The sequence below is a fragment of the Pelodiscus sinensis genome, chromosome 3 (genome assembly GCF_049634645.1).
Source record: "Pelodiscus sinensis isolate JC-2024 chromosome 3, ASM4963464v1, whole genome shotgun sequence".
Lineage (NCBI taxonomy): Eukaryota > Metazoa > Chordata > Testudines > Trionychidae > Pelodiscus > Pelodiscus sinensis.
In genome coordinates, this window is record NC_134713.1 from 107,680,587 (window position 1) to 107,699,706 (window position 19,120).

General features: G+C 40.1%; 1 protein-coding gene across 4 annotated transcripts in view; it reads left to right on the forward strand.

Moving 5' to 3' along the window:
• The window catches only part of CCDC170 (coiled-coil domain containing 170), a 78,188-nt gene that overhangs the window by 37,995 nt on the left and 21,073 nt on the right, over positions 1-19,120 (forward strand). For all 4 annotated transcript variants that reach the window (XM_075924444.1, XM_075924443.1, XM_075924442.1 and 1 more), the window contains 3 exons: positions 1,068-1,212; positions 3,275-3,460; positions 10,765-11,082. In XM_075924444.1, the coding sequence (XP_075780559.1) occupies positions 1,068-1,212; positions 3,275-3,460; positions 10,765-11,082 (649 nt within the window). The remainder of the gene's footprint in view (positions 1-1,067; positions 1,213-3,274; positions 3,461-10,764; positions 11,083-19,120) is intronic.

Genomic DNA, 19,120 nt, shown 5'->3' on the forward strand with positions numbered 1-19,120 from the left:
GGGGTTGGGCACTCAGCCCCAGTTGTGCGGAAGGGAACAGAGAACTTGGGGCGGGTGTCATGGAGCTGAGGTGGAGGGTAAGCCTGTCCTGGGCAATGGGGAGACGGCTCAGGCTCAGATGGGTCCCAGGTATCCTATTTTTACTTTAGGAAATTGATAGCGTGACCATATCTCAGGTTCATGAGTTGTATGTGCACCGTCAGTGAAATGTTCTTATGGACCACACATCTTGAAGAATTCCAGTTACTGTACCTGAAAAGTAATGTCCCTTTGTGTAGAATTCAAGGTGAAAATCTCTGGCTTTATGTGAAAGGTTCTCCACCAGAAATTTAAAAATGAAATATTTCAACCAGAGAGTTAAGTATCCAGTAAACTGGTGATGTGGAACCAGTAATTCATTCAGCATATTTAAAAATATAGTAATTGTTTAATCAGTTACAGAATGTATGTGGAAAAACTTAAAAAAACAACAACGAATAGTCTAGCAGCACCTTAAAGACTAACAAAACATGTAGATGGTATCATGAGCTTTCATGGGTACATGTTTTGTTAGTCTTTAAGGTGCTGCTAGACTATTCATTGTTTTTTACGTTTTTCCAGTTACAGACTAACTCTGCTACCCCCTAAAGAATTTATATTATTTGTTAAAATACAGAACATGTTTTTAATACATGGTATTTTTTCCAAGGGTGTGTATTGGGGAGTACTTCTGGGGTTTCCTTCCTTTCCAACCCATGCTTTACTCCTCAACACAACAATTACCAAACAAACACATTATAGAATCATCTTACTTGTGTTGATTGAAGAGAGAATTTCAGAGCCCATTGTCAGAGGGGCATCATTTGAAAAGACTTTGAGGTGCTTGCTTCCTTAAGAGCAGAATGTGCTGCGTCTAACAGTGCTTCCTGCCCCTTTTGACCCATATTATATGTATTAAGCCACATTTAACTTTGATGAAGTTTGTGCTAAAATAGGTAGGAGAAAGCAATGAGCATAGGATAATTTTGCTTGGAAAATACTGTTTCTAAATATTCCTTTTGATGTATGTGTTTGTTTTGGCTGATTAGCAAATATTTGAATGAGTGTGAAGAAAGCAAGAATCAAGTTTCTGAGATCAGCTGGAAGCATGGTGAATTCTTAGCACAGCTTTCTGGATTCCTGGACGTAGACATCAGAGGAAAAGAGGAACCACACAAACATTTAATTTCAAAGGTGTTTATCTGCAGCTATTTTTTTCCACATACTGAAGAGACTTGTTAAATATTTAACTGCATTATATTGCTCTAATAGATATTCATATGCAAGGGTGCTCTGTCTTTGAAATAGTTTGATGCAGAAAATTGTATTGAGCAATTTCCTTTTATCTTAGAAAAATGAAACGCCTGTTTTAACCACTTATATATACAAGATCAGAATGTTGTGGTCAAATAAGAATATAGAGCAAATACTACAATTTGCAATAGTGTTTACACATATTGTTGTGGTTTCTAGAGGTTTTGATCTCCCACAGCTTCACTGAACTCAGAGAGGCCTAATGTATGTTCATATAATACTAATTTATGATTAAGTACAAATCAAGAAAATAAGTACAATTGAATGCTTGTCTAAAAATGCTAAAAACTATAGAATTGCAATATGAGAATCCTGGCATTATTCTTAATACTTATTTAATGCATTCATGCCATTAAACAGAAACATTCTCATTGATACACACTGAAACAACCTAAAATCTGCCCCTGTATCAAAACACTCACAATTACTACAAGGTACAAATAAATGTAGTCATTCATTGAGTATAGCCTTATCTCAGAACTAAGCTCAAAATCTTTAGTACCTTTCACGTCTGGCATGTCTCAAACTTTTGAAAGCTGAGCTCCCATTCAGGAAAATGAAATCACCTGCACCATCTGTTTGCCCTAATGTAGACATCTTTTGCACTCTCTCTCTAGTCTTTCCACCTTTGCACCTTTGTCTCCTTTTATGGAGACAGTGTGTTTTAGAACATGGAGTATTTTTTCTGGATATTATTTTCCCTTATCTGTGTCCCTTTTCTCCCACTAATGACCTGAGTTAAAGACAGAATAGGAGCACCTCCACCTTAAGTGTCATCATTCCAGCAGGACACAAGGGAACATATAATCCTGTATGTTTTTTGCTCATTTTGAAGTGTCATGAGATATTCCGCACCCCATGTTTATAGCCACACCTATCTTGATTCTCAGAGCCAAAGGACCGGGCAGTGGCAAACCTGAGGCTGGGAGCAGCAGAGTAGTTTGTAGTCGGGTCCAGGCAAGTGTCAATACTGAGGGTCAGAGTCCAGGTCAGGTTTCAAGGTCTGAGTCAGGTGGTGGTGTTTAAATCAAGCTGAGGTCATGCAAGGACCAGAAAAGGTCATGGCAACTAGAGACGATCCATGCTATTGCCTGTACACTTCTTGGCATGTCCCTTGGGTTTATATAGGGCAGTGAGCCAAGTTGGAGCCATGGGGCTGCTGTCTGTAAGGCCCTTGAGGTGGAATTTCCCATGGTCTGTATCCACAGTAGGTCATGGGAAGAGTGCAAGTTGGGTTCTAGACCTGTGGAAACTTGCGCTCTTTGGAGTTGCTGCAGCATTACCTCAGCAGATCAAGATCATGCCTGAGGCTTGTTTTTCCCTGAATTCTGGCTGCTGCTCAAAAGAGCCCCTCAAGTAATTTTGTTTACAAAATACCCCAACTCTCTTATATGGCTAAGAAGCATCTGGTGCCAAATCACATGGCTCCCTATGGCTCAGAATATTTCAAATGTAAAATCACTTCTCAATGTCCTGTGCTGGTTTCCCATTCCAAAAGCTTGTTAGCCATAAGTCTAATGGAAAAGCTGTCTGCTTCCCACATTAATATAGTTGTATAATCTATTTTTATTTTCTGCCCAATCTTATCATTGGAGTGGACATGCAGAAATGACAACAGCCCTCTAGATGATAATGTTTGATATAGTGCTGAGAATTTGTATGCGGATAACTAAACCAAATTAACATTTGGTATTCAAAGGCATACTTTTTTTGTGGTATATTGGGCTCCAGTTTCTCTTCTTTTTCTGCTTTGTTTACAGGGAAACATTGGAAATGAATAACAGAACGTAGTCATAGATATGACCTTAAAGGTTTTGCAAACAACATTTTTATGATTATGAGGAACAGAAAATGCACTTGAATTAGTGAAGACGATTGTTGTCAGGAAACAGTGTAAGAATTGTAGTAATATGTATTATTTGAATTGTATGTGTCTGTCTAGGTCAGCGAGCTGCATAAAGAAAATATGATGCTAAAAGGGCAGATTGCCACTCTTGCAGAGGCTATCAATAGTCATGAGATCGAGTCAAAAGCTAGCAGAGAAACCATCATGAGGCTTGTTTCAGGAGTGAGCAAAGAGCAGAAAAAGGCTGTAACTTACTCCCAAGACATGGACAAGCTTAGCAAGGTAAATTGTTTTCTGGTGTGCATGTCTGTGTGGTTTAGAGATCTTTTTCTAGAAAAATGTATTTTTCAGTAGAATAATCTGCCAAGAAATAAAAGTAAACGATGTAAGATTTCAACATGATGTTACCCACAAAAATTATTTTGAAAACTATCAAGCTAGGGTGTTGAATGGAGATACATTTTTGTTTATTTATTTTATTAAACTATTTGTTTATCACCTTCAATTTTATGAAGCCTCAAAAATATTACATTAAAAATGCTTTTGTTAGAGAGTTGTGTTTTAGAGTTGATATTTTCTGTATGTCAACAAAGTGATATTTTCATTCTCATTCAACAACTATACCTCCCAGGTTATTGTCTTCTCAAATTGATAACTAGGAAGACATTATGTATGCCAGTCTAAACGTATAGAGCATTTTTCTCTGAGGCAGGAGAGTGAAAGATGAGTAGAAATGTATGCTAAGTAATCCATATTTTATTCCTTGAAATATACTTGAGGGAGTATTGTAAGTATTCTTCCGTGGAGATGCAATCAGTACCAGATTTATTTTTAAAAAAATTCTGTAAAATTTGTTCTTCAGTTAGAGAAATAATATTGAATAATATTTAACAAAATGTTTTCTTAAAAATTCCGTTTGAAGAACTGGTAGTGAAGCATCCTGCCTGTCAGACGCCAGATTTTTTGTATTGTATAATAAACTCATACTTCAGAATCATAAATATTCATTTGACTTGTATATGGAGAAATTCTGTCTAGCAGCATGACTCCACAATGGCTACGTCTACACTGTAAAGTTTTTCCGGGATACCGGAGGTGCATCTGCTCTTCCGAAATTTTTTTCGGAAGAGCAGATGTGCTTTTAAGGCATCCCTGTAAACTTCGTTTTATGAGGAAGAAAGGATGTTCCGAAAAAAGTTTTTTTTTACTGACATTTGGCTCAGTGTAGACAGGCCAAATGTCAGAAAAACCTCTTCTGAAAAAGAAGCAGAAAAAGCGACGCAAATTGCAGTTTGCAATTTGCGTAGCTATAGACATAGCCAATCTGTGATTTCAAATCCACTGAAGTCAGTTAGAGATTTTTATTGATGTCAGTGGTTTGTGGATCTGGCTTGTAATATGGACAATTTCTGATGAACACTGAATATCTGAGAGATTGGCATTTTCTTGTCTGCAGTTCCAACATTTACTAAGATTGGCAATTTTTAATTAAAATTGTTAATTAAAAATGTGTTAAGTACTAAGGCTATCAAATGATTAAAAATTAATCCTGATTAATCACTCTATTGAACAAAGAATAGAAAACCATTTATTTAAGTATTTTTGGATTTTTTTTACATTTTCAAATATTTTGATTTCAATTACCACAGAGAATATGAAATGTACAGTACTCAGTTTATATTGATTTTTTTATGATAAATACCTGCATTGTAAAAATAAAAGAAATAGTATTTTCAATTCACTTAATAAAATACTGTACTGCAGTGCAGTCTCTTTATCATGAAAGTTGAAATTATAAATATAGAATTATGTAAAAAAGTAACTGCATTTAAAAGTAAAACAATGTACAATTTTAGAGCCTAGAAAGTCCACACAATCCTACTTCCTGTACAACCAATTGCTCAAATAAACAAGTCTGTTTACATTTGCAGGAGATAACACTGCCTGCTTCTTGTTTACAGTGTCATCTGAAAGTGTAATAGGTGGTGCCATAAAATATTTGTGCCAGATGTGCTAAAGATTCAGATGTCCCTTTATGCTTCAACCATCATTCCAGAGGACATTTGTTCATGCTGATTATGGGTTCTGCTCAATAACAATCCAAAGCAATGCGGACTAATGCATGTTCATTTTCATCATCTAAGTCAAATTGTCATTAGTAGAAAGTTGATTTTCCGTTTCGGTGGTTCGGGTTTTGTAGTTTCCACATAAGAGCGCTGCACTTTTAAGGTTTCTGGAAGTATGCTTCAGACTTCATCTCTCAGATTTTGGAAGGCACTTCAGGTTCTTACTCCTTGGCTCGAGTACTCTGGCTATCTTTAAAAGTTTCACACTGTGGTACCATCTTTGCATTTTGTCTAATCTGCAGTGCAAGTGTTCTTAAAATGAACAGCATGTGCTGGATCATCATCTGAGTGTGCCATAACATGAAATATATGGTTGAATGCAGGTAAAACCTCAGGAAACATACAGGTTTAATTAATGTATTATTTTATTTTAATGAGCATCATCAGCATGGAATCATGTACTCTGGAAAAGTGACTGAAATATGAAGAAGCATAATAAATATTTAGGCCATATCTACACTGGCGGAGAAAATTGATGCAAGATACGCAACTCCGCCTACGTGACTTGCACAGTTGGAGTCAATGTACCTTGCACCGATTTTTCTGGGGTGGCCCCACAGCAAGAGGTCAATGGGAGAAATGCTCTCGTCAACTTCCCTTACTTCTCACAACAGCAAGGAGTACCGGTGATGACGGGGGTGCCCTCAGAGTTCTAATTAGTGGGTCTTTATTACACCTGCTAAATTGAACCCTGGATGATCGAATGCCAGAACAATGATCCTCTGGCAAGTGGAGATAAGGCCTTAGCGTTTCTGGCACTGGCATGGAAATACCTTGCAATACCTGTTACAAGAGGCAGTGTGAATCCTTTTCTGACTTTCAGGTAACATTGTAAATAAAAAGTGAGAAGCATTATCTCCTGTAAATGTAAACAATTTTTTTTTATCAGTTGGCTGAGGTGAGCTTGTAGGTTTAAAAGCTTTATATTGCTTTTTTTTAATGTAATTATGTTACCAACATTTTTTTATATAGTTGCACCTTCACAATAAAGAGATTGTACTACAGTACTTGTATGAGGCCAATTAAAAATACTATTTCTTTTGTTTACCATTTTTATAGTGCAAATATTTGTAATAAAAATAAGATAAAGGGAGCACTGTACACTTTGTATTCTTTTTGTAACCGAATTAAATATATTTGAAAATATAGAAAAACATCAAAAACATTTAATAAATTTCACTTCAATTTAATAGTGTCATTAAAACTACTAATAATCACGTTTAAGTTTTTGCTAGTTGCATGAGTTAATTGCAATTAATAGTCAGCCCTATTAAGTACATATACATAGAGGCTGTGTCTAGATTGGCCAGTTTTTCCAGAAAATCAGATGCTTTTCCGGAAAAACTTGCCAGTTGTCTACATTGGCTGCTTGAATTTCCGCAAAAGCACTGACTTCCTACTGTAAGAAATCAGTGCTTTTTGCGGAAATACTATGCTGCTCCCGTTCGGGCAAAAGTCACTTTTGCGCAAAACTTTTGCGCAAAAGGGCCAGTGTAGACAGCTGAGATTTGTTTTGAGCAAAAAAGCCCCGATCACGAAAATGGCTATCAGGGCTTTTTTGTGCAAAAGTGCGTCTAGATTGGCCATGGACGCTTTTCTGCAAAAAGTGCTTTTGCGGAAAAGCGTCCGTGCCAATCTATATGCTCTTTTGCGCAAATGCTTTTAATGGAAAACTTTTCTCTTAAAAGCATTTCCGGAAAATCATGCCAGTCTAGACGTAGCCAGACTGTTCAGCATTGCAATATTAAAAGGGAATTTTACTAAATTTTTTATTTTGCAGCTTGCATTTGTTTCTTTTTTTAAGATTTAGTCCTCAGCTGATTTGTAAATATGGCTCTTAAAAGGAAAGTTTTTAAAAAAATAAATGGTTGCCATAACCCATGACACTTAAAATAAGAAAGAAGCGCAATAATTATGTCCCTTTTGAACTGTTTTGTCCAATTTGTCATTTCAGTTCTGTAGTCTTTTGGAGCAATTGTTTTTATGTTTGTAAATTTTTAAAAAAATAAACGGATCAAAACTGGTCAATGTTCACACTGATTCTTGCTAGCTCTCATTGTGCTGCACCTGTGAAAGGAAATTTACAGTTTGATTAAATAATATTGTAATTGGAGTAGATTTCCCTTCATTCTTTTCTGTAATAGCTATAATTTTATTTTTGGCACTGCAATAATTGCACTGTTAAAAGGACCGTTTTACAGTTGAAAAAGGAGATAAAATGGACCCTTGCCAAGATTTGGTTGGCAATTCTAAAATTAGTTTAATAATGAATAATGACAAGTATTTATTCAACAGGTTTTTGTTTCTGTGGTTTTTGTAAATGTATTTAACATAGGGGATTATGACACTGCAACAAAACTGGCCATTTAAGTATGGTATCCTGCCTCCCATAGTATTTGAAACCTGATGCTTCTGGAGAACGCAAAAGGCTCCCTGTAAATATACCCACCTACCTGTTCCTGTAAAGTTGTGTCTTGTGGGAAGGGAAATTCCTTCCCATTGTTAGTTGTTAATCAGAGTATTCCCTGAAGTGTGAAGGATTATGTTCCTTTCTACATTGTAGTCCTAACTAGTTTGACAACAGATTTTATTCTTATTCACATAAATATATAATGCTTTAAAAGAAATTGAACTGTTTCATGAATACCCTGGGACAAAGAGTTTCACAGGTTGATAAAATGAAGCAAGCTATGTTTTTGATTTTGTCTGTGTTAAAATATGTTCTCTTTCATTGAATGATGCCTTGTTCTTGTATCACTGGACGGGGTATGCAGTACTGTCCAACTGGCCTTCTCTATATCATTCATTATTTTATATATCCTTGACATATCTGCACATCTTTATCTCTTTCTCAAACTGATGCCTGGATCATCACAAAGAAGAGGAAATTTACTTGGCAAGTTTTGTGAGCTCACATAAGAGGAGGCAAAGGTCATGGCTCTATAACTGAGATCCAAAGAGATCCATCAGACTATTCCCAGGATTTTGGGGTATCCACAGAGCTGCAGTTCCTATGCAATATTCCCCAGACTCCAGTATTTTATGACAACATTACCTCTCTGGGATCTTTGCTATCATTGTCTTTCTGTGTTTCTCTGCTGTGTACATTCCCTTTAAGGGGCATAGACTATGCAAGGATTAACTTCATCAGACATTTTTAAAGACTATTCTACAGGGATGCTGGACAGAGCTGCTGTCCTGCCCCACCTGCCCTGCCACGTCCCCTAAACCTGTAGAGTCCAGACCCATTGGCGCGTGCACTCTCTGCCCAACTATTTAATGACATCATCAACCAGATGGACGGACAGTAGCCTCCCATTGAAATAAATCAGTGAGCACTTGACAATGATATGCTAAAGTTGACGGTCACTGCATCAATAGAAAAAAATTAATTTGAAGAGATTGGCCACACAGTTGCCCTGTCCTGTTCAAAACTGGTTCAGAGATGACCATAGGTGCTTTGGCAGATCAAAACCTGACGAACAGATGCTGGGGTCAATTGACTGTCCTAGTTGACCATTTGTTTTGCCAAGCAAATTCCACCAGTGTGTTCTGAGATGACATAAATGACCACAAAGGGTGTTGTGATGGGATGGACTAGTCCCCGAGACCCCCTGTTGGAGTTTTTCCGGCTCCTTCCACATCTGGTCCCAGAGAGGAGCGGCTTAGAGTGGTTGCAGGGGAAGCAGCCAATCAGAGGGGCTGAAGGAGGGCCACATACAAAGGAATGGAAGAGAAGAAGTCTATTTAGTAGCTGCCTGGAGCTAGAAGAGAGAGGACCACGGTTCTGGCTGGCTGAAAGAGCAGTAGGATCAGGGACATCTCAGTGTGGGCAAAGATTTGCAGAGCTAAGAAGGAGCTCCTGGCTGACTGTGGGACTGAGCAGGAAGTGAGTCCAGGGAAGGCTGCAGAAAGACAGTGTTTCAGAGGCAGAAGCCCTGGGGGTATGGCACCATACAAGGACTGGGAGGAGGTAAAGACTCAGAAGGGGTTTGTTCTGTTTGACTTATAGATGCTGTATATGACTTGGCTGAAGTGCTGAGTCACTGAAGCCAACTGAAGAAACCATCAACCAATGGGGGTGCCTGTGAGAGGTGGGTGGTAACCCTGCCACTAGTGGCTAGAAGAAAAGCAATCTAGTGGGCACTTCTGGGTTGTGCCCACGAAAGATCATGATACCATCTACATGTTTTGTTAGTCTTTAAGGTGCTACTAGACTAGTTGTTGTTTTTAAAAATTTTCCATGCATCATTGACTTTGCCCAGTTACAATTTTTTCTTAACAGGTATCATCACAATCTAGCAATGTTTATATTTTATAGCTATAAGTACTTTTGTGTCATCTTCAAATCTTACTTCTCCATTCACTGTGTACCACGAGGGCCATTGATACTAAATGTGGGGCAGATACTGCCTGCTCTCTGTTGGTGGGGCTCCTGTTAGCTCAACAAGTATTCTATCTGTGAAGGACTTGCAAGATTGGACCCATAATCAATAACTTTGGTCCTAACGATACCAGTTCTTCGTTGAGGTATGTGGCTTTCTGAGTGCTCCACTGTAGGTGTGAGGGTGTGTGTGTGCTCCCGCACCTCTAATCAGCAATTTTTTGGTAACAGTGTCTGCTCCCCTACACATGTGCTCTCCCACTCTGTTGCCTCAAGGCTATCCGTTCCTTTTCAAGGGCCTTTGGCCTCCAACAGATCAAGCAATTTCCCCTTTCTTACCTCCATCATTGGCATAAATAGTAGTTGTTTTTATTTCTTTTATTTTCCTTAATAGCTAATATTCCCTCTCTACCATGTTAGGATTAAAAAAAAATCCCAACCCCCCAAAACAAATGCCACTTGGGCTTTTAGAAGACTAAGCGTTGATTCATGTAACTGCCGGACACACTCGTTGTGTCTGGTGCCTGAGAGAGTCCCATATTGCTCAGAAGTTTCCCTGCTGCTGCAGGTTACATGCTGGCTCTGCAGGAGTTGGGGACAGCAAGGGTTGCCAGCCCAACTCCTGGGGAGCTGGCTGCAGAGCCCACAGCAAAGCCTCCTCCTCAGGAGCAGGGCTGACAGGAGTTGGTGGCCTCATTTCTGGGGAGGCTTTGCTGCAGGCTATGCAGTATAAAGCTTATTTAAGTTTTATACTGTAGAGCCCACAGCATGTAAGCAAATAATCACCAGGATTTTTAGCAGTTAGACGGTTACCTTTTTAAACACATTTTAATATCCCTAATAGACACTCACCACAAAAGTCTCTGAGTGGCACAGGGAGTGCATATACACCGACAGTGGAGCACTCCCAGGGGGACACATCTCCCAGAAACATCATTACTGCACAAGAAAAGTAACTTCCTCTTTCAGCACCTCTCTGCTACTGTCTCTCTTGATGCTGAAAATTAGCCATTTATTCCCCCTTCTTTGTTTCTGACCTGTGTTAAGCCTGGTTTTATGCTTTTCCCATATTTTAGGACCTGGAGAGTGCTTTGACAGCCAGACAGAATCTAGAGAGAGAGATCAGAGTCCTCCAAGAGAGTCTGGCTGCTAGCCAGAAGGCTTGGGAAGCCTCAAAGCAGGAACTGTATCACATGAAGAGATGTTCCAGTGAGCTGGATGCGAGTCTGAAGAGCAGCATAGAAGAGGCCAGGACTGCTCAGAGCCTGCTGAGTGCTTTTAAAGGGCAAGTTGCTTCCCTTCTCAGCAATAGCTCTGTAACTGTTAAAGCCTCTGAGGAGGCCATCATGGAGAGAATTCGAGAACTGGGCCATAGGGAAGAGAGCAAAAAGATAGTAAGTGGCCTGCTACTCTTCCTGTTTAGTGTGTTTGACTTTGTAAGGCTCTTTTCCCATATTTGCTATAACTCCATACTCTGCATGTATGTTGTATTTATAACTGAAGCTTTAAAATGTGGTCCTATAGTATTTTTTTCCACAGGGCTCCTTTTTCTTTCAGTATGCAGGTTGGAGATGCCTGTGCTCAGAGCATCTTTGGATCTTTGACTGAAGTGGTAGAGCTGGCTGTGAAGGTGATATAGTATTGAAGTAAGACCGGATCCTCAGGGAGGGAAAAGAATGCTCTTGTGTAGAAGATGCAGAACTAGGTCTCATTTTGGTGTGTTCTTGCATAAATTACATGATCACTCTGTGCCTCAGTTTCCCTCAGCTGTCAGGGTTATTCTGAAAGTAAAGTCAGTAACATTAAGTGAGCCGATGAGCTTGTGAGTGGCATCATAAGACTGTCCATGAATGAAGGAAAAATTCTATTTTGAGCAGAGTTTTGATGGTGTGCAATGTATAAAGTACAGGACCACACAAACAATGAGGGGAAAAAAATCTGCCTCTTTCACTGAACATAATCCATAGTGCATAGTGAATAAATTATGCATTCTGTGAGGAGAAAAAAATAGGAAGTGATCATATAATTAAAGACAGAGGGCAGATCGTAGCCACCTGTGGCACCTGTATATCACTTTGACAGTACGCTGCCAGGGGTGGGAGAATAGTCGTTATATTTAGCAATTCAGCTGTTTTGAACAGTGAAACACTTCATTAGGAGCCATGTGGAGACTGTTGTAAGAGCAGTCTTAAGGGCAGTACCTGCTCCAGGAGCAGGCAAAGTTAAGGTGGGTTTATATCTCTTCTTCCTGAGAGGTGCAGCACAAAATCTAGCCCCAGTAAGGCTGCAGCTTGTGTGTTCTAATATAAATATATTGTAACTTAACCTTGGATAAGCCTGCTTCAGAATCCTGTCTTCGTCCATATGCACCTTTATTATTTGAACCCTGATTCCTTATGCAGTACCACATTCCACAAAGCATCTACATATTAAAAAAAAAAAAAAGAACCTAAAATCCAATTCAGCTTTCTTACAGGTGCATATGGACACAACAGGTTGAATGTATCTAGTCCATGAAAATTACTAATCCATTTATGAGGGCAGTAACATTGCCAGTGAAACACTGGCAGACTATTTTTTGTTCGATGATAAAACAATGTAAATACGGGAAGTGCATTGTTAAACCCTTATGACTCTGCCACACCAAAAATTATTTTCTCTGGACCACTAGAAAACATCTCCTAGGTTTAACATCCCTGCCAAATTTCAAATTTCCAGCACCTCCCACTGAGGCACAAGAACTGTTTTTAATTACTAATTTTTTTTTGTGTACATAGAAAATGGCATCCCCCCCTTTTTCTTTGATTGAAAGTAGCTCAGTGTTTTTGATGAAATTTTTAGTGGAAATAAATAGCTAAAAGCTCCCTGATTTGAGAGTCAGTGTACCAGATTTCATTTGAAATAAAAAAACGCTGTGAAAGTTAAAAGCAACTGAAAATGATCCTTTACAATGGAAAGGCGCCACCAACGTTAATAGAGATCTTACCTCAAGTTATGCCTATGTTAATTCTTCACGAGGTTTTGTCACTGTAATGGGTATGCTTTAAAATTCCAGATCTTTTGAGAATTTCTTGTATGAAGTAATATTTTGGGGATGTGATGACTGCTTGCTATCATTTTGTATAATACACATGATTAGAATGTTTAACTGGGGCATCTCCCAGGGGACAGACTTAAGCCTAGTGATGATTAAGAGTAATGTCTGAAGTTTAATGGAGATTTCTTCAGGTGATTTATGTCTTTTATATGACTCAGTCTTATGCTGGATCTGTCCATTTCGTTCTCTAATACTGTTCAATCCCTTTGTTACTATGGAATAGTACATGCACAAATTGTAGGAATTACTTCAGCACTGACTCTTCCTGGCTGTTATTTTTTTCATGCCAAGTATTCATTCTCGGTTCTCCTGCTGGTCTTTTCACAGCTATCTGCAGCTAGCATTGGATGGGTAGCTTAGTTCCTATTCCACTTCAGATATTACCTTCTCCCAACTGCTTGGTAGGGTCTCCAAGCATTATTGTTGAAGATCTGTTAATTGGATAGAGACAATAGGTGTGCTTTTCTTTTGAAGAACTAAGTACTTTATTATCCTCATGTTACAGGTGGAATAAAGGAGGCATTGAGAGATTCAATAGTTTGCCCAACGCTTGTGGTAAAGATAGGACTAGATAGGACAATTATCGGTAGTTCTGTGCTTTAACCATTGACCATATTAAAGGAATCTTAATAGTACTAGGAAAGAGTAATAGGAAACTCTTTGAGGCAAACACATACTGGCAAAAGATTGGCTTCTCCTCCTCACTTCCCCTTGCAAGAGAGGAGCATCTGGCTAAAATGATGGACAGTTCCTCAAGCAGTATTGTCCCTTTGTGGGGTTTACCTTCTGCCATTCCTCGTGGGGCATACTGCTTTCCAGTCAGTTAGGCCAGCTTTGTGAGCCGTGTGCCCTGTAGCCTCCTTGGCTAGAGCACCTTGGTTATCAGCAGTCTCTGGGACAGAGCAGCCTTCTTCCTGTTCACTGCTCCTTTCTGCCGTAAGTTTTCTCCTTCTAAGCTCTTCCCCCTTCAGGCTGAACAAACCTTGCAGGTGTGTCATGTTGGGGCAGAACAGAACAGGCCACCAACAGTGGGGGGGAAATGAAGAAACTGCCATGGGGTCTGGCAATTTAAAAGGTGTACCTGGTGCTGCCGGTGCTCTAGGCCAGTGTTTCTCAACCAGTGGTACGAGTACCCTTAGGGGTACTTGAGAGAAGTCTGGGGGGTATTTCAACACAACTGAAATTTGGGGAAAAACAGAATTTTTTGCTTCAAGTTTTACAGCACTTTATTATTTTTGTACTTTTTACACCCAACAATTTCATTGCCTGCCCGGCTATGATTAAGCTGTTTAAACAAATGTGTTGCAATGTTAGAAGAAAATTGTGTGTGTCTGAAAACTGTAGGTACTGGGGGTACTTACAACTTTTTTTTTTTTTTTAAAAAGGGGTACTTTATATTAAAAAAAAGATTGAGAAACTCTGCTCGAGGCCCTTTAAATGGTTGCTGGAGCCCACTGTGGCATGGTTCAGGCAGTGCTAAGGGCTGAGTGAGGGAGGCAGCCCTCAGCCCTGAACAGATAGGAGCTTTTCCAAAACATTCCCTGCATTTGGATTGTTAGCAAGTTGAACAAAAGCTCTATATGACAATGAAGCTGTGGATACTTAAAAATACTGAGTCTGCTTCTGATCCCCCATAACACAGGTGACTTTGTTGGAATTTACAGTGCTTCTGTTTTGCACCAGTTTAAGTGAAGTTAGACTCAGACTCAGTATTGCTTAAATGTTCATATGAATTGGAAAACATAAAGTAGCATTGATTTTTTTAGAGTAATCTGGCATCTGAAAAGGAATGCATTTCATTTTATTGCAAAACAAGTTAAAAGTTAATTACTGTTCAGGGGAGGTGATGGTGCATGCTAAATGACCTAAGCAGAACACCATAAAATGAAAGTATTTGACATACACATACCCCGCTGAACATGTGAGTGAGTTTTCTTCTAAAGGCCTGAAATGGACAGTAGTAGGTTGAGGGGAGAACAAGGTTTTTTTCTGTTATACTGCGTAGGTAAAATTTCAGTACTCTGTAACTTGAGCTTTATGCTCACTTAGCATTCCTTTCTGTAGTATCTGTTTCCATGAGTTTATTTCCTCATAGCTTTTCCTCATTTTATGATGATCTCTCCTTTTTGTTGTGACAATAAAATCAACTTAAATTCAAAGTAACCTGAACTGGGTCTTGGATGGTGTTAGTTTGGGACAATTGCTAGTGGCTACCTAAAAGAGCAAGTAACTCTGACACTAGCCCCCTCCCCAAACCCCATTCGTTAGTGGAGTGAAGGGGACCGAGAGAGATAGAAGCAGCCATGAAAGTTCATGGCTGAGTTACAGCTTAACCATGAAAGTTATTTATTTCCAGGTAGTAACCATACAAGGGACCCAAACAAACAAAACAGTTACAATATTCAAATCTAACTTAAATCTGATTACAAAAGCTAGGGCTAGCAAACCACAGCTCATCACCTAAGGCACAGTCAGAAGGCACAGAAAGAGTGCAAGAGAGCACATACTGGATCTCTCCACTCAGTGAAGCTTGAATTGGTCAGGTGGTGTTGGGGGCTGGAAGTCTGGAGGGCTGGAGACAAGCAGAGCCCCCAACATGATCAGTCAAGACCCCACTGGAACTGATTCAGAATTTGGATGCAAGGATCAGAACCCTTGGGGAAACAACAGTGGTTCAAGGGAGATTTATTTATGAATGAACTGATGATTCAAGGGAGTATTCCAAAGTTATTTTGTTTAGTCTAGACAATAGAAACTGATCATTCCTGGCGATAGGCTGTATTCCTTCCAGGGAGCTCATAATGCAATTAGGCAGTTTCAGTATTTTGGATACCAATAGAAGATTTATTACCAGAATTTGTCTTATAATTACTGATCTGGATGGGTGCAAGCATGGGTTCATTAGCATCTGGAGCAGAGATTTCGCATTAGGCAATGCTCCCTGCTTTTTGGGTCCCACGTTCAGTGCACATCTTGCCTTGGACTTTCTGTTCTCCATTCTGTATGCTAATGGAGATTCCTTTCTGTGCAATCTTTGATGGAAATGAAGCTACGGGAGTTTCCAGAGGCGTTCAGGTGTGTTTTCCCCTGCCTTGTCATAGCTTTTTTTAAGGCTTTCTTCTCATCGGCTTTGGTTCATGCAGAGCCTGGTTGTGGGGGGAGAGGTCTTTTGTGAGACAGACAATCTGGATACTATGCCCTGGTTCCCCAAGAACACAGAGCTGGTCCCCCTGTTGATAGGGTGCTTGTTAGAGATGTGAAGGTTTAACTAGTTAACCAGTAAAACTCAGCCTTAACAGGTGAGGCTTACCAGTTAAGTTTAACCAGTGGGACTGGAGCAGCTCCTCACTTGCAGCAGGCAGGGGGCTGCTGCATCCCCGTGGGGGCCCCTCCACCAATCTGTCTGAGGGGTTCCCTGGCCTGCCACAGGGAGGAGCTGTTTTGATGTCCTATCCAGTGCATCCCCTTGCCATGGCAGGAGGGGGTGTTCCAGCCAAGTGGCAGACACCTCTCCAGCTGGCCTGTGGTGCCCCCCCCGCCCAGCCCCATTTAATTGGTTAACTGGTTGAACATATTGTTTAACCGGTTAGCCAGTTAAACAGGATTTTACATCCCTAGTGCTTGCTCTGAGCAAGTATGCTCATCACATCCTTACACTGTGGTACCTGGTCTGATCTTTAATCCATTGCAGGCATCACATTAGTCGTTGGATCCAGCAAACCAGTAGAACCAGACTTATTGCTAGTATAATTTGCAAATTGATTATCACCACAGTGGGGTGAAGCATTATATTTAAAAGATCCATGGTTCTGGGGCTCCACCCAAGTAAGGAATCCCACTAGAAATGATGGCCTGTGTTTTTAATTGTAGCTGCTCAGCATAAATTTCTCCTGGTTATAGTGTTGAATCTTGAGTTTGCTCCGAATTCTGAAGAGGCATAGCTTCTGACGTTCAGTTTGTAAGGAGAGATGAGTTAATAGGTCCTTAATAGCTATGAGACCCTTTCCCAGTGCAATGGGGAAAACTCCTTGTAGTGCTCAGGTTAAGCTTTTAAATGTTTTACAGTCCATATAGGCACGATAAGCTTACTATCACAACTAACAATAGTGGTTACATTACAGATATGGTGATTAATGTAAGGCACCATGGATTGAATCCAATATTGATTAATCAATAAAATACTACATCTTGTTCTTACACACACACACACACACACACACACACACGCTTTTCCAATATAGACAATAACAGACCCATCTTCTTGGATAACTTCGATTATTTTTTGCCTGCCACAGTTATCAGGAATAACTGTACACTTTGCTACTGGTAATTGTACTAGTCTCCACCAGACCTGGAGGCCTAATTCTTCCTCTGTTAGGGTACGTCTACACTGCATCCCTACTTCGGACTAGGGATGCAAACGGAGACGACCAAAGTAGTTAATGAAGTGGGGATTTATATATCTCGCGCTTCATTAACATGATCTTGCCGGTGCGCTAGTTCGAATCACAGCTGATTCGAACCAGGAAGTTCGCGCTGGGACGTGTTAGTTCGGACTAAAGCCCTTAGTCCGAACTAATGTTACTCCTCAAAAAATGTCCAAACTAGGGATGCAGTGTAGACGTGCGCTTACATAGAGCCAAGTCAACCACCAACTTTCAGGCATGTGCATTTGCCTTCCAGTCATAACTTCAAAGGGAGCTTACCCCTGTATTTCCTTAGAATCTCTTAGAGCCATTAAGATGATTGGTAGTTTTTCATCCCAGTCCCTCCATGAGTTTTTAAAGCTTCCTTTGATGTGTGATTGGTTCATTCAACTTATTCAGAGGATTCAGGGTGTCCAGCTATGTCGAAATGTTGCTTAATGCATACAGTTTTACCTAGTTCTTGCATAACATCTCTCACAAAATGGGAGCCAAAATCTGAATTTATTACTCCGGGAATTCCCATTCTTGAGAAAACTATGTTAAAGAACTGCTTAGCAATGAGTGAGTCAATGTTAGTTTTAGTAGGGATGGCTTCCATCCATTTGGAGAAGGAATATCCAGGCAGAATATACCTTCTACTGTGATGGATAAAGGGTCTATGTAATTTATCTGAAGTTGGGACCGGGAACCATCTATTCTTTAGTGCCCCAATGCATTTTTTTTATCCTAGGGATCAGCATTAACCATAGTGCCCTGCAGATCTATATCCACTTTCATGCCTGGCCACCACCAGGTATCTTTAATCTTATTTAAAGTAACCTGGTTTCCTTTATGTCCTTGCTCATGCACAAATGGGATCAGATCCCCTTGTACCTGAATAGGGACTGTCCAGTGTTCTTGACTACTTTCATCCACTCACCAGACATGTCCAATCTTCTCAATCCTGCATTTTCCTGTGGAATCTTTACCTGTCTTGGCTAAGGACTGAATTTCTGTACCCCACTCTTGAAGAAGACTTAAATCCAAGGCATCTGTTCATTTTTCTGAAGTTTTTCCCTGGGAAGTGACTGCTTCTGTTTGTTCTACCCAGTCTGTCTCTCTAGTGTGGTTATTAAGAGAAATAGCTTTGGCTAAGGCATCAGCTCTGTTGTTTCCATGAGCTTCTTCTGGGTGATTTTCCTGATGCTCCTTTGTGTGAGTCACCCGGGTTGTCTCCAGTTCTTTCCTTGATAATCTACTTATGTTTTTTGGTAGGTCATCCTCTGGAGATCCACCAAAGACTGTGAATATTTACTCATGCTCTGGCATCTACTAGCAATTGGGCAAATATCCCTGGGTTCCTCACTGTAGCCCTCACAGTGTGTGGGTATGTCTCACTGAAGTATTGCTGTTGTCTGGGGAGGCCCGTTGGGAACTAGGCACCTCTATTGATTGGCCACTCCCTCAGGACCCTCTACTTCTCAGAATGTAGGACAGGAATCTAGTTTGGGCATGAAATGGATGTCGGGAACTCACTCTGTACTGGGGCAATAGGCCGAGGTAGGCTCCCTTCATTAACTTTTCTCTGCATGACCTGTGATAAAGCATTAATGAGAAAGCTGAGGGCAGCCAACCATATTTTCTCATATCCTCCTGTAACTTTACCAGTTCCATCCAAATCATGTTCCTAAGGGTTTCCTTGGGTTGGTGCTGCCCAGGGTTGTGGGAGATAAGGCAATTATAATTGGGAAGGTGAGAGGCAGAGTGAGAACCTTATTTGCAAATGTAATAGCCTGTACTGGATTTAAGGTAGTCTTTTTGCTGACATGTCTTTTTAAGACACTAATCTTTCTCAGCAAATCCCCTGCCTCTTTGATTTTTGCCACGAGTTCCTTCCAGGTTAGGCATTCTATATCCACCGCCCCCATG